The sequence below is a fragment of the Stigmatopora argus genome, chromosome 13, assembly GCF_051989625.1.
Source record: "Stigmatopora argus isolate UIUO_Sarg chromosome 13, RoL_Sarg_1.0, whole genome shotgun sequence".
NCBI lineage: Eukaryota > Metazoa > Chordata > Actinopteri > Syngnathiformes > Syngnathidae > Stigmatopora > Stigmatopora argus.
Genome location: NC_135399.1, coordinates 12,888,632 through 12,905,986, shown reverse-complemented (window position 1 = coordinate 12,905,986; position 17,355 = coordinate 12,888,632). Strand labels below are relative to the sequence as shown.

Genomic DNA, 17,355 nt, shown 5'->3' with positions numbered 1-17,355 from the left:
AAATGAAAGTCTACTTTTCAATCACATTGGGGCTGAATTATTAATATCTCAAATAGTGGGTGGAAAATCCCTTTTTTTCTTCACTTTAACGGGTTAGGTGCATATCAAAGGTGTTTTATATATGAAACTGGCTATGTGATGTTAGCGCTAATAATTGAAATGTTCCCTATGGACCACATGAGGACAATTTCTTTTTTATCTTTTTATTTGTATTTTTTCTTATGGGTTTTGCTTAGTGATAGATGTATGAAAAAGACATACATATAATAAATTTGGATGTCAGCCAAGCAATATCCATAGTTAAGTCTATTTTTGCATGCCTAATCAAATGAAATGTTTGCATGTCTAATTAATATGCTTCTGGAGTGCCTTTGTGGCATTTGGAGTTTATTTACTCTCGTGTCAGAAGAGAAGAGGAGTGTTCCTACAGAGCCAAGCTTATTAAAGGCTGAGTAGAACAGCAAACTAAAACATTCAAATACCAAGGGAAATAAAGTCTTGGTGACTAGGATCTTGGGGATTTCTGGAGCATGGCTGGGAAGGTCAATGAAAGAGCAAAGTGAGTGAGCTTTGCCTGAAAGGAATCTATCAGGACTGGATGGATAATCAAGGGGAGGAGCTGTTTGTCTGTAAAGTCTTTTTGAATGAGCTTTTAGAACAGACTGGTCAAGAGGGCTGGTGGTAGTATTTAAATAGCAATATTTCTGTATGAGGCAAGACATGGAAAATTCATTTGTATAGCACGATTCCACATGCGGTCATTAAAGTTCTTTAAATCAAATGAAAACCCTAAAACACAAACAATACAATCAATAAAACTCACATTAAATCATCCAAACCATGACAAAAAGGAGATAAAAAACAGTAAATGGAAAAAAAATGTATGAAAAGCAAAAATAATATAACTTGAAATTTGAAATGTATGTGCTTATGATTATGCAACAGGCATAATATAACTTGAATAGTGGACAGATGCGTGCACTTAGATTTCAAGCTTGACTCTCTTAAGCTATGTTGACATTAACAAGGCACTTCTTCTATTTTTCATTTTCCAATGCAACCTCAAGGCAAGTATATGTATGTTCTAAGAGAGGGGTCGGGAACCTTTTTGACCGAGAGGGTCATAAACAATTCATATTTTTAAATGTAATGCCTTGACAGCCATCCTCAAAATTTAAAAGTAAAAAGATAAGTAAATGTGTACATTTTATTTTGTTATGATTGCTCGGTGGAGGAGCATGAGCAGGAAATAAGTCAACAAAAAGGGAGTTTTGCACACCTGGGTCAGACGAGTGAGAGGAAGCACAGGAAATACACAGCAGGTGAAACACATTTGTAATTGGACAGCACACACGAGATACAAACAAATCCTACCATCAAAACCCCAATAAAACTTGGCATTTTTGTCATTTCTACAGTTTTAGAGGAGAAAAGGTCTGTGAATTCTTTTTAAATAACATTGTTACGCTCTTGTTAATTAATGTGTCGAGTATGCATGTGAAAAACATGATTAATCCTGCGCTAGAGGTAGTGTTGTTATAGTTAATGAATATAACATTTGTATGACAAGCCATGTAAAATTTCATGTTTAACCCTTTATAGAGCAACTAAATATTTTAGCTAGTTAAAAAAATCCATGAAGGCCTTACATCCCCATGTCTGCTCATAATTGAATCAATTATTTCTTTTAAAAAGAATTATGCTAGGGTTATTAGTACTAAAAAACACTAGAAAGTTGATTTTTATTTCGTTTTTGTCAAATGTTTAATTTTATATAATTTCTATATAATGTCCAATTCATTTAAAAAGGCAGGACGAAAGAAAATTCATTCAAATAGCATTCATTTTAGATAAATTATCCTGTGACTGACAATGCAGTCCTTTGATCAATGTTTACTTATTGGCTAGAGTAAAGGTATTACTCCAATAAATTTCACCTCTGATTTTACACAAATGCATCCCTTTATCTGCTTTTTGCACACCTCCCTGATAGCCATCATCAATGCGTTACGTCAAATTATTTCTTTTTCGAGCTGACAAATTTCCGTGAACTATGTGCTTTGTATCTTTCCAACCCTCAGGTCCCATCTCCTCGCTGAATCCAGCGCCCGTCTCGGCAGGAACATCAGCGGTGGATACTCGACAAGGGCTTAATAGTAACAGGTGCATCTGGAGGTGTGACGCTGTCCCAGCCCTCGACACATTGATTCACACGGGATTAAAAGCCTGCGTTGGTGCTCGAGGTGGCGGACCTGATACATCTCATTTACCCCATCTGTCAGACTAGACATCTTTGGAAGCCTCCTTTGCTTTCCTTGTAAACGTAAAGAGGGGCTGGTCTCTGACTGAACAGACAACATTGCCCAAAGGGATGACTTGCTGTCATCTTGATCAGGTACGTCTATTTTGCAAGTCTTTTTTTTATTGTTTACAAACCGTGTTTTGAAGGTTGCATTTACACGGCAAGTTTTGATCCATGTGGATTATTGCCTGCGTCTGTTTTTCATTTGTATTTGTAGGTCACATAGGGCTTTTAAATGACTCTGTAATCAATAGCATTGTGCTTCCATTTCCTGAGCACAGCAAGGCACAACTGTAGGTTACAATTATTGGACTGTTGCAGTTTATCTGTCTACATACATACAGTCCGGAAAAGTTTAACTTTTTATTCAAGTTTACATAATATCGAGATTAATGGTGCGGATGAGTTATATCATCTTATTCAGTCATCTTAATATCAAATGCAACTTATCCAATATGATTAATTAGGCAAATCGGTTATCAAGTTATTGTTTGTTCATGAGATATCTTGAATACAAACAGACTCTCAGAACCAAATAACACTGTAAATTAGATTATTATGTATTATTTTTATTTTTGCATGTCCTAGTGTTTACGAAAGAGTAAAAGAGCCAGATATTATTTCAAGCCCCACTAATTTCAATGAGGCATTTATTTACTGAGCATTTCATGCTCTTGCCTGAAGATAGTGAAAAGTGCATGCTTGTTAGGGTGTTTAGCTATTTTCTGATTAGAAAATATTTGATATTTTAATGAGCTATTGATTCTTGTTACTGACCATTCCGATTTCATAGCATCTTAGAGACAACACATGAAAATATAATACTAGATAACTCAAAGGGATCAGGAAAGGTTGAAAGTAAAGAATATAGTTTCCAAAAGCACATTCCAAGTAGCTTAGTTTGTTTTTGAAGCAAACAGCATAAAAATAGTTCAGAGACAAGTGATGCTTCCTTCTTACGATTACCACAAAAATCCAAACACAGTGACACATTTTGACAAAATGCAGCATAGTTTTGACTTGAATCATCGTCTCCAAATAGTCCTCACATTCAGTACAATTGACTGTGACAGACGTCCAATGATGTGGCTATTTTCATCCTTCTGCTGTAAATTTTAATCGGTTTATCACTACGAGATGTCCAATCTAATTCAAGTGAGAGGGTGGCAATGAATGAACAGATTGTCATTTGCTTCCCCTCTCCCGCTTGAAACGGATTGGACGTTTATTCCCGTCAATGGTAGCCAATGAGTTAAATAGTGATAATTTAGATTCCTTAATCAAATTAGCCTTTCCCATTGATTTCATTAGCTGGAATCAAACGGCATTTCAGAGACCACCTGTAAGGAGGAAACAGGTGAGTGCTCCTCATCTATCTTTCTTATGACAGATCCAAGATGTGGATGCCAAATCTAGGGGGTGAGCCACAAACAAGCACTGCAGGCAGTCAGAATTCCGTTAGACCATGGTGTATCTAAGAGGAGGAAACGTAGCGTCTGAGCTTTTCTGCTCAATGCCAGGTTTTCCTGAGCCACTGGGTGCTTGGCATGATTTCATTGACCCAGATATTTAGCAGTTTAAGAGCTTTTCTTTGAAAAGATTTTCATGATAGCCTGTATTTCGCCTTGATAGAGACAGGCAGGCAGGCAAACAGCTGCAGGCCAAGATTGCAATGTACCGTACATTTGCTTGAAACTCGAAGTTTAAAGTTAAGCTAAATTTGAAACTATATAGACGTTTTTATAATGTACAGAAATAACTACCGGTTCTAGATTTTCTGGGTTTGAATAGATGAGGTAATGGTAATATAATAAAATATTTAACTTTCAATACTGTAACTTTTTTTCTAGTTATTTTGGGGTCACGCGGATTGAATTCTGTTGTCATTACTGTCGCTGGGACACAAGTGATGGCCTTTGAATCCAGGACTAATCCTATAATACGATTAGGACAGGAATATATGTTGTAGCTTTGGGCAATAAATGAGCTGCAAAAAATGGACACGTCTTCAATTACAACCTGATTTAAGTCGCCTTAACATCTTTCTACTTGTAGCGTAAAATTGGAGGCCTTGACTAATTATTTGACGGTCGATTTTAACGAGGAAAGGGCAGGTAATATTTCAACGCGGTATGTTGTGATTCATGAATAAACAATTTCAAGAAAAATGAGGACTTTTTTTTTAAAGGAACCCCCTTCTGTTACATGTAATTGAGTTTATAATGACTTTTTATTTCTTTTAGGAGTAAGAGAGGAAGCAATGGGCTGGACTATGATTGTAAAGGATGACTTTAGGGTCATTGCCTGGGCTCGAGGAACTGAGAACTACCTTCGTTTGTTCATCCTCTTGTCATTTGTATTCCTCCAAATCCGATCGGATATTGTGTTGCATATGGATCATCAGTTCACGTGGAAAACAGGTAAAGCATTTCCTATATTATTCTTTTTTTAACCTGTTGCTCATTTAATATACCGTCAGCAATAGACATCACATTCATTAACTGCAATGCTAGCATTGATTGTTCATCCGATCCGTTTAGATGTTAATGTATTTCAATGGGAGAAAAAAAATCACCCCCAAAATTTTTAAAAAATGATTTTTTCTTTATTGCTGTTATGTCTGTTGGAATACGCATTTTTTCTCTCTGAATGTTTTTCATCCTGGTCTGTATTTTCTACTGTGAGGATTTACACTAAAATGTGAGTCTTTGTTGGTGTAACTCAGGGGGGGTGTTCATCATACAATAGCTCCTCATCATTACATTGCAGGCAAAGAACTAACATCTGTCTCAGAGGTCGCATGCTGGGTTTAGACTGGTACATTAATGCACAACAGTTTGTGCTTTGTGGGTCTGTGGATATGTTTTACATCCCATTACTAATTTCTACAGTTATGCTATTGCAAATTATTTTTTAAAGCAGTTTCAACCAATTGCCAGTTTTACACATTAATTGCCTAGGGTTGAACTGGTTAGTATAAAGTAGGACTTTACAGTTGATGTATTTTGACGCATTGATTACCAAGAAAAAAAAGAAACATTCTTCATCTGAATAGATTTTGTGTTTGCGTGCAAGCTTTTAGTTCTGAAAAAAGCACAGTAAAACAAAGAAAAAGGAAAAACAGCAACAGCTTTTGTTTGCATTGTGTTATTTTTCTAGAGGATTTCTAGTCAACAATATAAGGATTTTTTTTTCAGCTTGTTACCATGTTGACAATCAGCAAATATTTGAAAGCTGCCAGTGCCAAATTGAGCTTCAACTCCTGGCAGTATAATGTATCCCCCTTATAAAATTTGACTTCACATTTGGGATTTTTTTTCTTTTGCCATTTGCCATTGAACCACCCCCCCAAAAAAGAAAAAAAAAGATACAAACCAGTTTCTCCTTCCCTTGCTTCAATAACTCCACTGAAAATTGTCACATTCTCACACAACATGCCACCTTGCTGGGCAATTAGTGGGCTCAGTTCACACTGCGTTTGGGAAACAACACTGCCAAAGTGATAAAGAGGCAGATTAATTTCACTTCAGCAAACACATGTTGAAAAGATATGGACTCAAGAAAAATCCCAGGTGAGGTTTTGAAGTCGCTTTGAGGCAATAATTTTGGGATGTGGGAGGAAATCAGAGAACAGGGAGAACATGCAAACTCCATATAGCACCTGGGATCAAACCCTTGATCTCAGAACTGGGAGGCCGATGTGCTAACCACTCATCTACCGGGCCACCTTATTATATAATGCAATATATGCAATTATTATCGAATAAGCTATTATGCCCCTCGACACTGGGTTAAATGGTGCCGTGCTAAGCTTATAAAAAGCACGAAGGAACTGACAGTCCAATGTATTTTGACTTGAATTGAAATTGGTATTAAATGTAAGTAAGAACAGAAAAGCCTTGTACTTTACAGCCATCATCAACCCAAATGTGGAGTTAAAGAAATAACTAAAAACAAGGTTTTGACAGTTTTTAACATTTAATTTTTCAAGAGTTGTTGAACTGTTGACTTTTAAGACTATGAGCAATATGGGGGAAATCTTTTGACAGTTGCCAGGAGTAAAATTGAGCAGGACCCATTTAGGCTTGACCCGCATCAGCACCATGGAGAGGGGAATATAGCTCTGGAATATTGTGGCTAATGGCATCATTATTCAATTATTGTGTATAGAAATTCCCTTGACAGTTGGAAGCCCACACATTTTCATTCAGTGAACAATTTGTTTCAAAATGAGTTGCACTTATGGACAGTTAGGGCCTGAGTTATTCATAGCTTGGCCACAATTATGTATTGAAATGTAATAATAAGAAAAAAATGGCGGAAGCACATTTTCTAGGAATGGAAAATGTTGAGGCATTATTGTTGAAAAGATGATGCTTCAAATTCTTTGCATTTTAAAGAATTGCTTGCTTTTTTTTAATATTTGGGCAGCAATTTTTTTTTTTTAAAAAGTCACTCAGGTAAAGTATTTACTTTAACCTTGAAATGAAATTTTGTCATAGCATGTATGCAGTTGAATGGGCAAAGTAATGTGCAGTTACAATGGAGCTGAACATTGCTTTCGATGTTCAGGGTCATTTTCAGATGACGACCCTGTTGACTTTCATGCAAAGTACATCCCAGCTTTATCACAAGCACGATTGCTCAAGGACACTTTGAGATGCTGATATCGAAAAAACATCTAAATTTTCCTCATGTGTTGGCTTGTCACCGGCTTCCTCTATTAGATGTTCACCCACTGGAAGATGCTGAACCTCTATTGCAAGGGTCTTTTTCTTCTTCTTTTTTTATTCACTGGTCCATCTTAAAATAAAATGAAATAAGAGTAAGCGGTATGGAAAATGAATAAATGAATAATTCTAATGCAAAAAAAAAAAAAAAAAAACACTACTACATCATACACATGGTTCCCCCATGATTTATAAGCCTCGTAACGCATTATGCTTATTTTAGCTTGCCCCAATTCACTGCTACCATAGAAAGTATAAAAAATATCCATATTTATATTGCGTTGTCTACCGATACATTTGAAAGAACAGTGGCAACATCATTTGCTCCCTATGTGAGCAAACCTGTCCCGACGCTTTGCTATTCCAGTGAATTGCATTAAATTTGGTTGAAACTGAATTTCAATACTATGACTTCTTGTAAGACTATATTTTAGTATTGTTAAAAATGGCTTTTAATAGCACAGAGATTAATAGTAATAATTTAAAACAGTCCTTTCATTTTTACATTTAATTGATATATTTCTAAAAACGACGCATGGTAAACGAGTGGTTGTCACGTCTACCTCAAAGTTCTGAGATCATGGGTTCAATCCCCGGTGGGTTTTGACTTTCCTGTATAGTTTGCATGTTCTTCCTGTGCCTGTGTGGGTTCTCTCAGGGTGCTACTGCTTCCCCCCACATCCCAAAAATATACGTGTAGGCTGACTGAATACTCTATACTTACTGTCCATTTGTATGAATGTGTGCACAAATGGTTGTTCATCACCTCGTGCCCTGCGATTGGCTGGGAACAAATTCAGGGTGTCCCCCACCTGCTGCCCGTGACCCTTGTGAGGATAAGATGTACAGAAAATGAATGAATTATTAATGAGTAGAGTCTCATCGCCTGCTCGATTATTCAGGATTTTTTTCAGGGCCAAAGCCTAAAGATCCAGTCTCATCCCGGGCCGACTTTCGGAGGGGGAAAAAAAAGAACCAATTTGCCTTGGATAATAATAGAAGACTCTCATTTTAAAAGTCTAGCTGTATAGTAGTGTGCTCTCAAAGCTGAAATCAAAGATGAGCACTCAGTACGTACAATAAGCTCTGAGGAGCTTCAAGTCTTCCGTGACGATGTGCTGGCTGCTTTACAAATCGCTTTTCTTCCGTCATATGTGCTGCAGCAAGAAATACAATGTAGTTGTTGGATTTAAATGGGTCGCATTAGTTTAAAAGTTCAGACATTTACTGCCTTTCTCGATCATTGAAAGGCTCTATGCTAGTGTTTGTTTTTAAAAGTATTATATGTGTTTGTAATCTTGTAAATGTGTTGGCACAATTGCAATACCACAGTAAAAATTCACTGTGACATTGATAAAATGTTCATTAATCCCACACTAGTAAATGTGTGATTGATAAGTGGCTGCTGTTATTTACCCCTTGCTTTCACACTGATAGCTGTGTTTTGACATTTTATGCCAAAAGCAATGAAAAGTCCAAATATATATATTTTTTATGAGGATTCATATTTATCACATCTATTCAAACTCCAAACTGACGTACTGCTCAAATGTGGATTTCCGCTATAAAACATCTTATCAATGACACAGTTAACCACAGTGTCCTTCAAATCACCTCAGTGTTTCCTCTACAAGCATTATGTCACCAAGACAAAGATTCTGCTGGCTTTTTCTGTGATGTCTTCGCTCACATAATTACAACAGAACTGGAAATCCACTAATATGTTACAGGCCTACACATAATAAAACATCATATAATACAACATAATAATAATAATAAGGCATTTGGGGGAGGGATTAGCACATCCAGCTCACAGTTCTGAGATAGATGATTCCCTCGCTGTGTGGTTTGCATGCTCTTGGAGGGTCTGCGTGGGTTTTCTCCGGGTACTACGGTTTTCTCCCATGATCCAAAAACTTCCATGCTCGGCTGGTTGAACACTTTAGATTGGACCTATGTATGAATGTGAGCGTGAATAGTGGTTACGTTCGCAAACAAAAGGCAGACTATGCCCTGGTCCCTAGCCATCCAATCAAGGGGCACACACAGAGACAGTCAACCATTCGCACTCCCAATCTTACAGGCAGTGAGTAGGAATTGATTCCATGATACCCAAACTGAGGCAGGCTATCGTAGCTGTAAACAGTGTTGATGTTTCTCTGTATGCCTGCTATTGTTATTCACGGTTTAATCGTGTCGTCAACCTAATTGCCTAATTATAATAATTTTTTGATTGAACACACAAGTGATGTGCTCTGTAATCCATCCAAATGTAGCATGTGCTCTATCAAGAGGAAAACAGAATACTAAAGGGAATTTTGTTTCCTTGCCAAAGCAAAAGGCCATCATGGAAAATTATTGCATCGGAATGATGTGATCGCTAATGAGCTTGTATATCTGTGATGGAGAGGATTGTTTCAAAAGCAGTTTGAGATTTGCTTCATCATGGTACACTATTTTTCATAATATTTTAGTTGTTACATTCTGAAAAAAATGTATAGTCAGAAAACAAAAGCAGAATATTTTTATTCAAATGAGAGCAAGGACATACTTGCATTTTTGTTGCTTAGAATTAGTTATATTAATAGGGATTTTTTTCTTCAACAAATTCCAAAAGTTGTAATGGCCAGTGAATTTCATTCATTAAAGATTTTGAAGATGCTGTTGAGCGTTTGAGGTTTAACTTTTCTGCCCTCAGTCAGGAAATAGTCAGTTGGTATGAAAACAGGTTATCAACATAACAAATTTCCCAAACCATTGAATTCACTGCTCTCGTAACCACAATTTCCAAATAAACAACTTTTCATGAATGCTATGTTTTCAGCTGCACTACACGAAGGGCTTTTTGCTTCACCTTTTACGAAAGCATCACCCAAAGTCAGAATGTAATGCTTTTAGGTTATAGTTTTTGCAGAGAAAGAGGAAGCAAAACAAGGGCATTGGCAAGTTGTAACCAAGGGGGGCATAATAACAATGTTATGTGGTACATGAAAATATCCAGCCAGTGGTGCCTTTTATGGATGTAGTAGATGAGGACTAAATATATTATGACTGAAAAACAATGATATTGAAAATGTTTGAGTGAAAGTTGGAAGAATATCAAATTTTGAAGAATAGCAAAATTAAAAAGCCTTTAATTTAGATAAGGGAAAGAAACGTGATTTGATAATAATTAAGGCTTTTGCCTGAGGGGAAAATCATTTAGACGAACGAGTCAATGTAGGTTGATCTACGCATTAAGATGCTTTATCTCGCTATAAATAGCAGGATTTGAGAAGCGATTCTTTTACAATTTAAATTAAGTCCTGCTTGTGACACTTGCTGTTTTCTAATGCTTTTTTGACAAAGACACTACTACTACTATGGAATTTGTGTCAACAAGGATTCAAGCTAAATGTTTGGCGTAGAAAAAAATGAAACAAAAATTCACAAGATGCAACAAAAAAAAAAGACAAATAAAAATAATGATATTTAACATCATCTTGAAGGTGAAACTAGAAAATATGATGCTTGTAATGACTTTTTTTTACATTGTACATATTTTTCTTATTTTCCTCTCGGTATTGCGCCACCTTTTTGCTTGCGAAACATATTTTAGCATTCTTGTGCTCTTTTCTCATGTGCTCCCAGTTTTGGCATTTAAGACTTTTGACACAAACTTCACGGGTGGGCGAGCTTTATGGGAATTACACTCACATTCGTCAAGTAGATGCTCTATAGTTATATAAGAGTCCCAGTTTGATGTCTATAGCTGTCAATGTCAGTGAGTGAGTTCAGAAGAAATGGCTTCTTCACTTTTGACCTTGTGAATCCATTCATCCTAAGTCAGCGCAGATAAAAGCTCCACCTTCTATGATGTTGAGGTTAGAAATGTAACCATGCATCATTTTCTATAATGTTTAATTTCCATAAATAGATCCAAACCGGTACCAGCGAGACAAACGGAAAATGGCCCCATAATAACCTCATCACTATCACGCATGTTTTCGCTTTTTCACTTATGAGCTCTTTTTGGTAGATAGGAGTTGACAGTCTGATGAACTATGCATTTCTGTTTTAATTAAATCTGGCTTGGATGAGAGTTTGGCACTTTAAATGATCTCGACAAAGACAAATCCACAGGCAAGCAAGCAGCGGTGCAGAGGTGCAGAAGCAGCTGCCTGTGTGGGTGGAAACTATCATTTTGTCTTTGACCTCACAAAAATTGAGCTTCAAAAGAAAGCGTCCAGGGGGCGGGTGGTGGAGATGGTTAGGGGCACCGTTGTTCTCTGTCCAAATTTCATTCAGGCAGTGCCAAAATTGAGCAATAACGAAAACAAAGCTAGATGACATCTGACCTGTTTTTACATGCAATTGGTTTGAATTCAACTCGCTGTGAAGTGGAAATTAAAGTCAGAATGACTAAAAGAAATGCCCAATCTGGCAAAAAGTACAATGTAGTATGCTTGTTTGCTGAATCTGAGTTTCCTTGGACATGCAACTTATGCATTTCTCTTAAGGTCAGCTACAAAAACATTCTGTTAAATTATTTCATGGCTGTCTGGAATCAATAAAATCGGCCTTGGCTATTGTTTGGAGCAAACACACAAAAACAATTCAGCTTAAACAACATTCTTTGCTCCTTTATTTGACTTGCTTAGCCCGCTTTAATCCTGAAAGGTCCAGAATTCCAACAGATGTTTTTCTTTTATGTCATCAAATCCTATTTGGGTAAACCATGTTTGAGTGGCCAATTTAGTGAATAAAGCTTGAAGGTCTGCGCCAGCCCCAGACTCTCTGCTTGGTGCTGATTGTGAGATCTAAAACTTGAGAAGAAAAATCTGTTGAAGCTTTCATGTTTATTTCCCTTAACCTCCAAAGACCCGAACTCTTGCAAGGCATGCATTTTTATTTTCTCTTTGATATTTAGGCTAATTGGGACTTGATGAGTGTAGAAACAAAGAATCATCTTTTTACCTGATGTAGTTCCTGAGAAAAAAGATGTCCACATCATAAGTGAACGCCAGGGCCTTGTAGTACAAATTTTAACATTGTAGTCTTTGACAACCAAAAATGTGATGTCTACACATGTGGACGCTCGGTCATAGGAGGTTAATGAAGTGTTGTTATAGAGAACCTCCTCGCCATGCTAGAGTGCTCTGTCTTTGTCAACATGAAGTGCTTCCAGCCCCAACAGCAGATTGAGCTGAAAGTACAGTAAATAGGTTACCAACTGGTAATATCTCTCGTGTCAATGTTCCTGTTTTTTTCTGCCGCTCTCCCCCCCCTGATTTTGATAAATAATAGCATTTTTTATCCTACGGTGCTGTTGCCATTTCAAAGGGCTCTGAGAAATTTATTGAGATATCTTAACTGAGTCATATGTACTATGAGAGGGAATGTTTGAAGAGCAACATCTATAGAAAGCTGGTAAATTAGCCTACTCTACTGCATGTTAGACCCAATGGGAACCATGCAGAAGACTTCATGAGGTGAAAGTAAATGGATTTTATTTAGAAACTCCCAAATGAGTCATTTTTAGGAGGCAGTGTTACTGATCCGAGGTGCTTGCTTGATTCGATCCTTTGATCGCCCGCTGTGCTGAAACAGTCAGAAGAGAGGATATCCGAGAGGGAGTTGGAACACTGAGGAGAGAAATGCCGATCGCTGGAATTATCCTGCCAGCTTGATGTGCTTGCCAAGGATGTGTTGTATTTACTTTTGTCATAGACACCTGTGTCACTTATCACGCAGTAAATACAACATTCAGTTTATGTAATCATTTTATTACGGATTATAAATGCTAATGTGAACAGGCAAATACACATTTTATTGGGATGTTTATTTCATTTGATCGTTTTATTTAGGAAGGACCATGTCGGTAAAGCCGACAAGATCAGTTCATCTGGCATGTGTGATAAACTGTCACTTCATATTCTGCTTTTAAATTAGAAATAAACAGCATTGGCTCAGAATGTTAGCTACAAAATTCACATACAAATTAAACAGTTGACTAGATTTTCTGATTGTGTAGGGGTGAGTGGGATCGATTCCCGGTTGGTGGTGATATGAATGGGTGTGCTGCAGAAATCTTAGGAACCTCATTATCTTGAGCAACACAACAAGACAGATAAAATCGCAGCAGTGTCTATTTTAGTAAAATATAGCCAAGTAGTAAACCTCTCACAGTGTTGGGTGGTTTAAAAGGAATATAACATCCACTACTTACTGTGTATCTCACCACAATGACATCCCCTAAAAAAATATGTCTCAACGGTTTCTAAGCCTGGATTGTGTTGAAAAACAGTTTAGTTTTATAGTTTTTTTAGTTTTAGGTTTCAGGGAGGCAGTATTAAAATATTCAACTTGAACGAGTTTCAGATTTACAGGATTAATTGACAATCTGCATTCTGATTGTGTATAAGTAGTGGGGATAGACAGTACGTACTTAATAAGCAGACAGTGCTGGGAAACTGGTGCTGCTGGATTTTACATTGGGGGGATCTCAAGGGGCTATGCTTGATCCAGGATCATGCTTTCAGACCGATTGATTTGGTTGCAAAAGGCTTCTACTAAAGAATGTATGTAGAGCTCTAGAAAGTGCCAGTCAATGAGCCTTTCAACTGAAATCGTGATTGGTTATTCGCCTGACTTCTCATCTTCGAATGAGAATACAGACCATTGCTGTGAAATTCTGACAGACGTATAAGCATTAAATGATATGGAATTCAAATCAATGTGGCAGCACACAGAGTTTCCAAATACCATTTCAGTCTATTCAGTGCAAAGAGTCAATGGTTCATCGCAAATATGGACTTGGAATATTGACTCAAACAAATTGGATCACAAGGACAAGAAACAGAATATTTGCAGTGTCCACCAATGTTAAAAAAGATGTTTTGTTATTCATTTGATATCAGTTCACTATTGAATGCTTTAGCATTTGTGGCAATCCTAGTTGACAGATAAAAAGGGCCATCTCCAAAAAATAATCCAAAATGTGTCTGATGCTTCTGAACTGAATAAGATGTCTTAAGTTTCCCATTTGTTTTCCAGTATTTTAGCGCACCGATTACTTTGTTTAGTTGTCACTACTAGAGGAACAAGTGGTTGCCGAGTGGAAATATGACATAGCTTGGAGTGCTCTCACCCTATATTAGACGCAAAATCAAGCGTAACATTCTCCCCCTTTTGAGAGGAGCTCCGGGAAAATCTGTGAACAGATGAGAACACGTGCAACTATGATCGAATGTCAAGGAGAACAGGAACAGGAACGACAGGTCAGGCACAAATCGAACCCACTTATTTGACATTTTTTTTGCCCCATCTATGCACACAGCTGCCTCCTTCAAAAATTCAATTGAGCAAAAACACCTCGGTATTTGCAGTCCCTCACCTTTTAAAGCTCGATTCCCTTGGTTAAAAGGTGAATTGCCACATGTCACATAGTTACTTAGCTGCTTAAAAAATGTCCTTTTCATCAGTTGTGATCTCACAGTGGCCACTTTCTCCAGCCTGTATCATCATCCAACACCTGGGCCCTTGTACAGGTTAGACGACATTGCCATTAGTCCTGGTCCTGTGCCTATAACAAAGAAATCTCAGGTCAGTGGACAGGAACGAGCAAGAGGAGTGAATGACATCCTATCCAATTACATGTCACCCCTGTGCAGGCTGCAGCAGGGACTTGAGGGAGCAATAGAAGACAAGCAATTGCACAGAAAAAGATTCCGATCACCGCAGAGCTACTGCACTGCTTTAGCCGCTTTCTGTGGCTCTAGTTACCATGTCCTAAAATAATACAGAAATAAAAGGTAAAACTATCGATTCCGGCGAAACCTGCAATGTTTTCCCCCAGCTTTAAATCAAAATAAGACCTACTACATGTCTGTGTGAAGAAGGACCTGAAGGGAAATACAATGGCTGTTTTTTTGATGAACTACCAGGCCTCCAGAGACTAGTTATTGTAACAAACAAACTCAGTTTTCATGAATTTTTACCCTTGATTTTCATTTTAAACACAGTATAATCTTTCAGAGGAAACACTAGCTTTATGTTGTCTTATTGAACCAAAACTGTTTCTGCACTTTGTGGCAATTGTTGCACCTTTCAGTCGAAGTGAGACAGTATAACTATTATATATAGTATATAGTATTACTACTTATATTTACTGTGTTGTTTTGCTTGTTACTGAGACTGGGGGAAGAAAACACCTAGAGCCATTGGGATTTTTTGTTTTTGATAGGTGTTCCTGGACATTTATCCACCTCTTTGACTGTTGTGCCTCGAAGCAATGTGGCATAAAAGCGTTACATTGTCGAGGCAGAATAAAATTTGATATGTTTGTATTTTTAACAATTGTTTTTTAGCTGTGTTACTGCTGCTTTAAGTTTAATTTCATGATCAAAATGCACAGATAACTCTGTCCACCATCTTAATGACATGCCGCAAAGTGGCTAAGACGTAGTGTTTAGTCGTGTTACACCGTAAAAAAATGAAACGTATTAATTATGCTAACTTAAGAGTTTAAGTAAATCAGAACTGGGAAATTAAAGTGACATCCGTTGACTTTAAATTTCAAGTTCACCCCATATTTTTAACATTATATAATTGAACACATTGTGCAGCAACGCATATATATATATATATATATATATATATATATATATATATATATATATATATATATATATAATTTTTTTTATTTTATCTCTTTCTCGTTCCTGTGGCGCTCAGACACCGTGCTTACATGGAGCCGCTGGCTCTCAGTGGTCCCCTGGGGTTGTTTCCATAACTTCAATTCCATTAATGTTCCAGAATAAGATTGGTAAATGGCCAATTATATCACAGAACTTGAAATGACAAAACTGAAAGGGCGTGCAATTTGAGTGAACCAGATTTTTTTGGTTTATTTCCCAGCAGTGTTCACTTGAAGTTAGACAAAAGATAGCAATAACAAGCTACTCAAAAGCATTTTGCTATGCCCCAGGAGCTCACAGGCGCATACAAATTGGGAGCAAATGAGCAATACAGTAGCTAGCTCGTCAAAAGCAACAGGCAGGGCTCAGGCCCCCCCACCAAAAAAAGAAAGAGAAGAGAAAAGGAGTGAATTGAGCCCAGTGGAATCCTTTTTTCCTCTCTGGTCCCCTTTAATTACATTGGTTAAAAGTCTCTGGTCCCTTTAATTATATTTGGTGATAGCTGCACCGGGCACATTTAGTATGAATTTATAGGACATTTGGGTGCACAATTGTTCACCTCGTTTGCAGTTTGGAAGCTATTAATGTCCAAATGTTTGTTTTGATTGTAATACATAGTAATTTAAATCTTTCGGCCACATGTCCTAGGCTTTGTGTGCATGTTATCTTCACTGTTTAACATGACTAAAAGCAACTGTATGATCAACACACTGCAGTAAATTTTCAGTCCTTTTTAGTAATGGTCAGTGTCTAATATAACTATGGAAACAATAGACAAATCCAACTCAGATTCCAATTGTTAATTACATACTTTTAATTGAATTTTTAATGGTTTGAGTTGGGAAGAATCCTATTTTTTCAAAATCAACCGTCTTTCTGGTTTTTACTTCATCCTTTGATTAAAAAAAACATCTGAATATAAACGCTGATCCTCTTTAATCATTGGCCCAATATACAACAGAAATTAAAGTTCACTGTAGGTGCAGTTTTCCCCTCAAGATATTTAATTTGGTTTTAATTTCAAGCTTTCTTAGCCTGTGCTAATATTGACTTGTAAAAAACTTGTAAAAGTGCAATAGCAAAACCATTTTTATTATTTGATTAAACATACCTTTAATCCTTCCTAGGTCAGGTGACTCATTTTAGTCATTCGAAAAAATAGAACTAAAAAACCTGGCATCCACATACGTGGATATCATGTTTTTCGTCATGTATAATCCACATTATTAACATTTGGTATACAAGTGTGTCCTACATAACCCAAAATGTGATGTCATTATACAGGATGTGGAAGCAATCTAGACCTTAGTGACCACTTCCAGCCTATCCAAGTCAAAATGGATTGTACGTCTCCCACGATCAATTAAATGAAAGGTTAAATCACTTCCATGAGCTGACATACTGTTTTTCACTCAAGATAGGTTTACATCTTTCCTATTGCAGCATTTGTAGTTGTTTTTCTTAGAAAAATATGTGTTTTGCTTGGCAAGATAAAGCAGCTGATTAATGACAGTGAGATGATAAAATATACTCACAATTAAAAATGAAAGTCGCATGTTACTCAGTATGTAGAGCTTAATTCCCTCTAGTGATTGCTGCCTTCTTCACTTTACTCGTTGACATTTTTTACCAGCATCCATTATCC

The 17,355-nt window shown here is 37.0% G+C and overlaps 1 protein-coding gene across 3 annotated transcripts in view; it reads left to right on the top strand.

The window, feature by feature from the left end:
• thsd7ba (thrombospondin, type I, domain containing 7Ba) overlaps window positions 1-17,355 on the top strand; it is a 92,826-nt gene that overhangs the window by 21,976 nt on the left and 53,495 nt on the right. For 2 of the 3 annotated variants that reach the window (XM_077617728.1, XM_077617730.1), the window contains exons 1-3: window positions 1,317-1,434; window positions 2,082-2,395; window positions 4,546-4,722. In XM_077617728.1, coding sequence (XP_077473854.1) covers window positions 4,563-4,722 — 160 coding nt within the window. In that variant the 5' untranslated portion in view covers window positions 1,317-1,434; window positions 2,082-2,395; window positions 4,546-4,562. Of the gene's footprint in view, window positions 1-1,316; window positions 1,435-2,081; window positions 2,396-4,545; window positions 4,723-17,355 lie in introns of those variants that run through there. The other variant, XM_077617729.1, reaches the window with a different exon arrangement.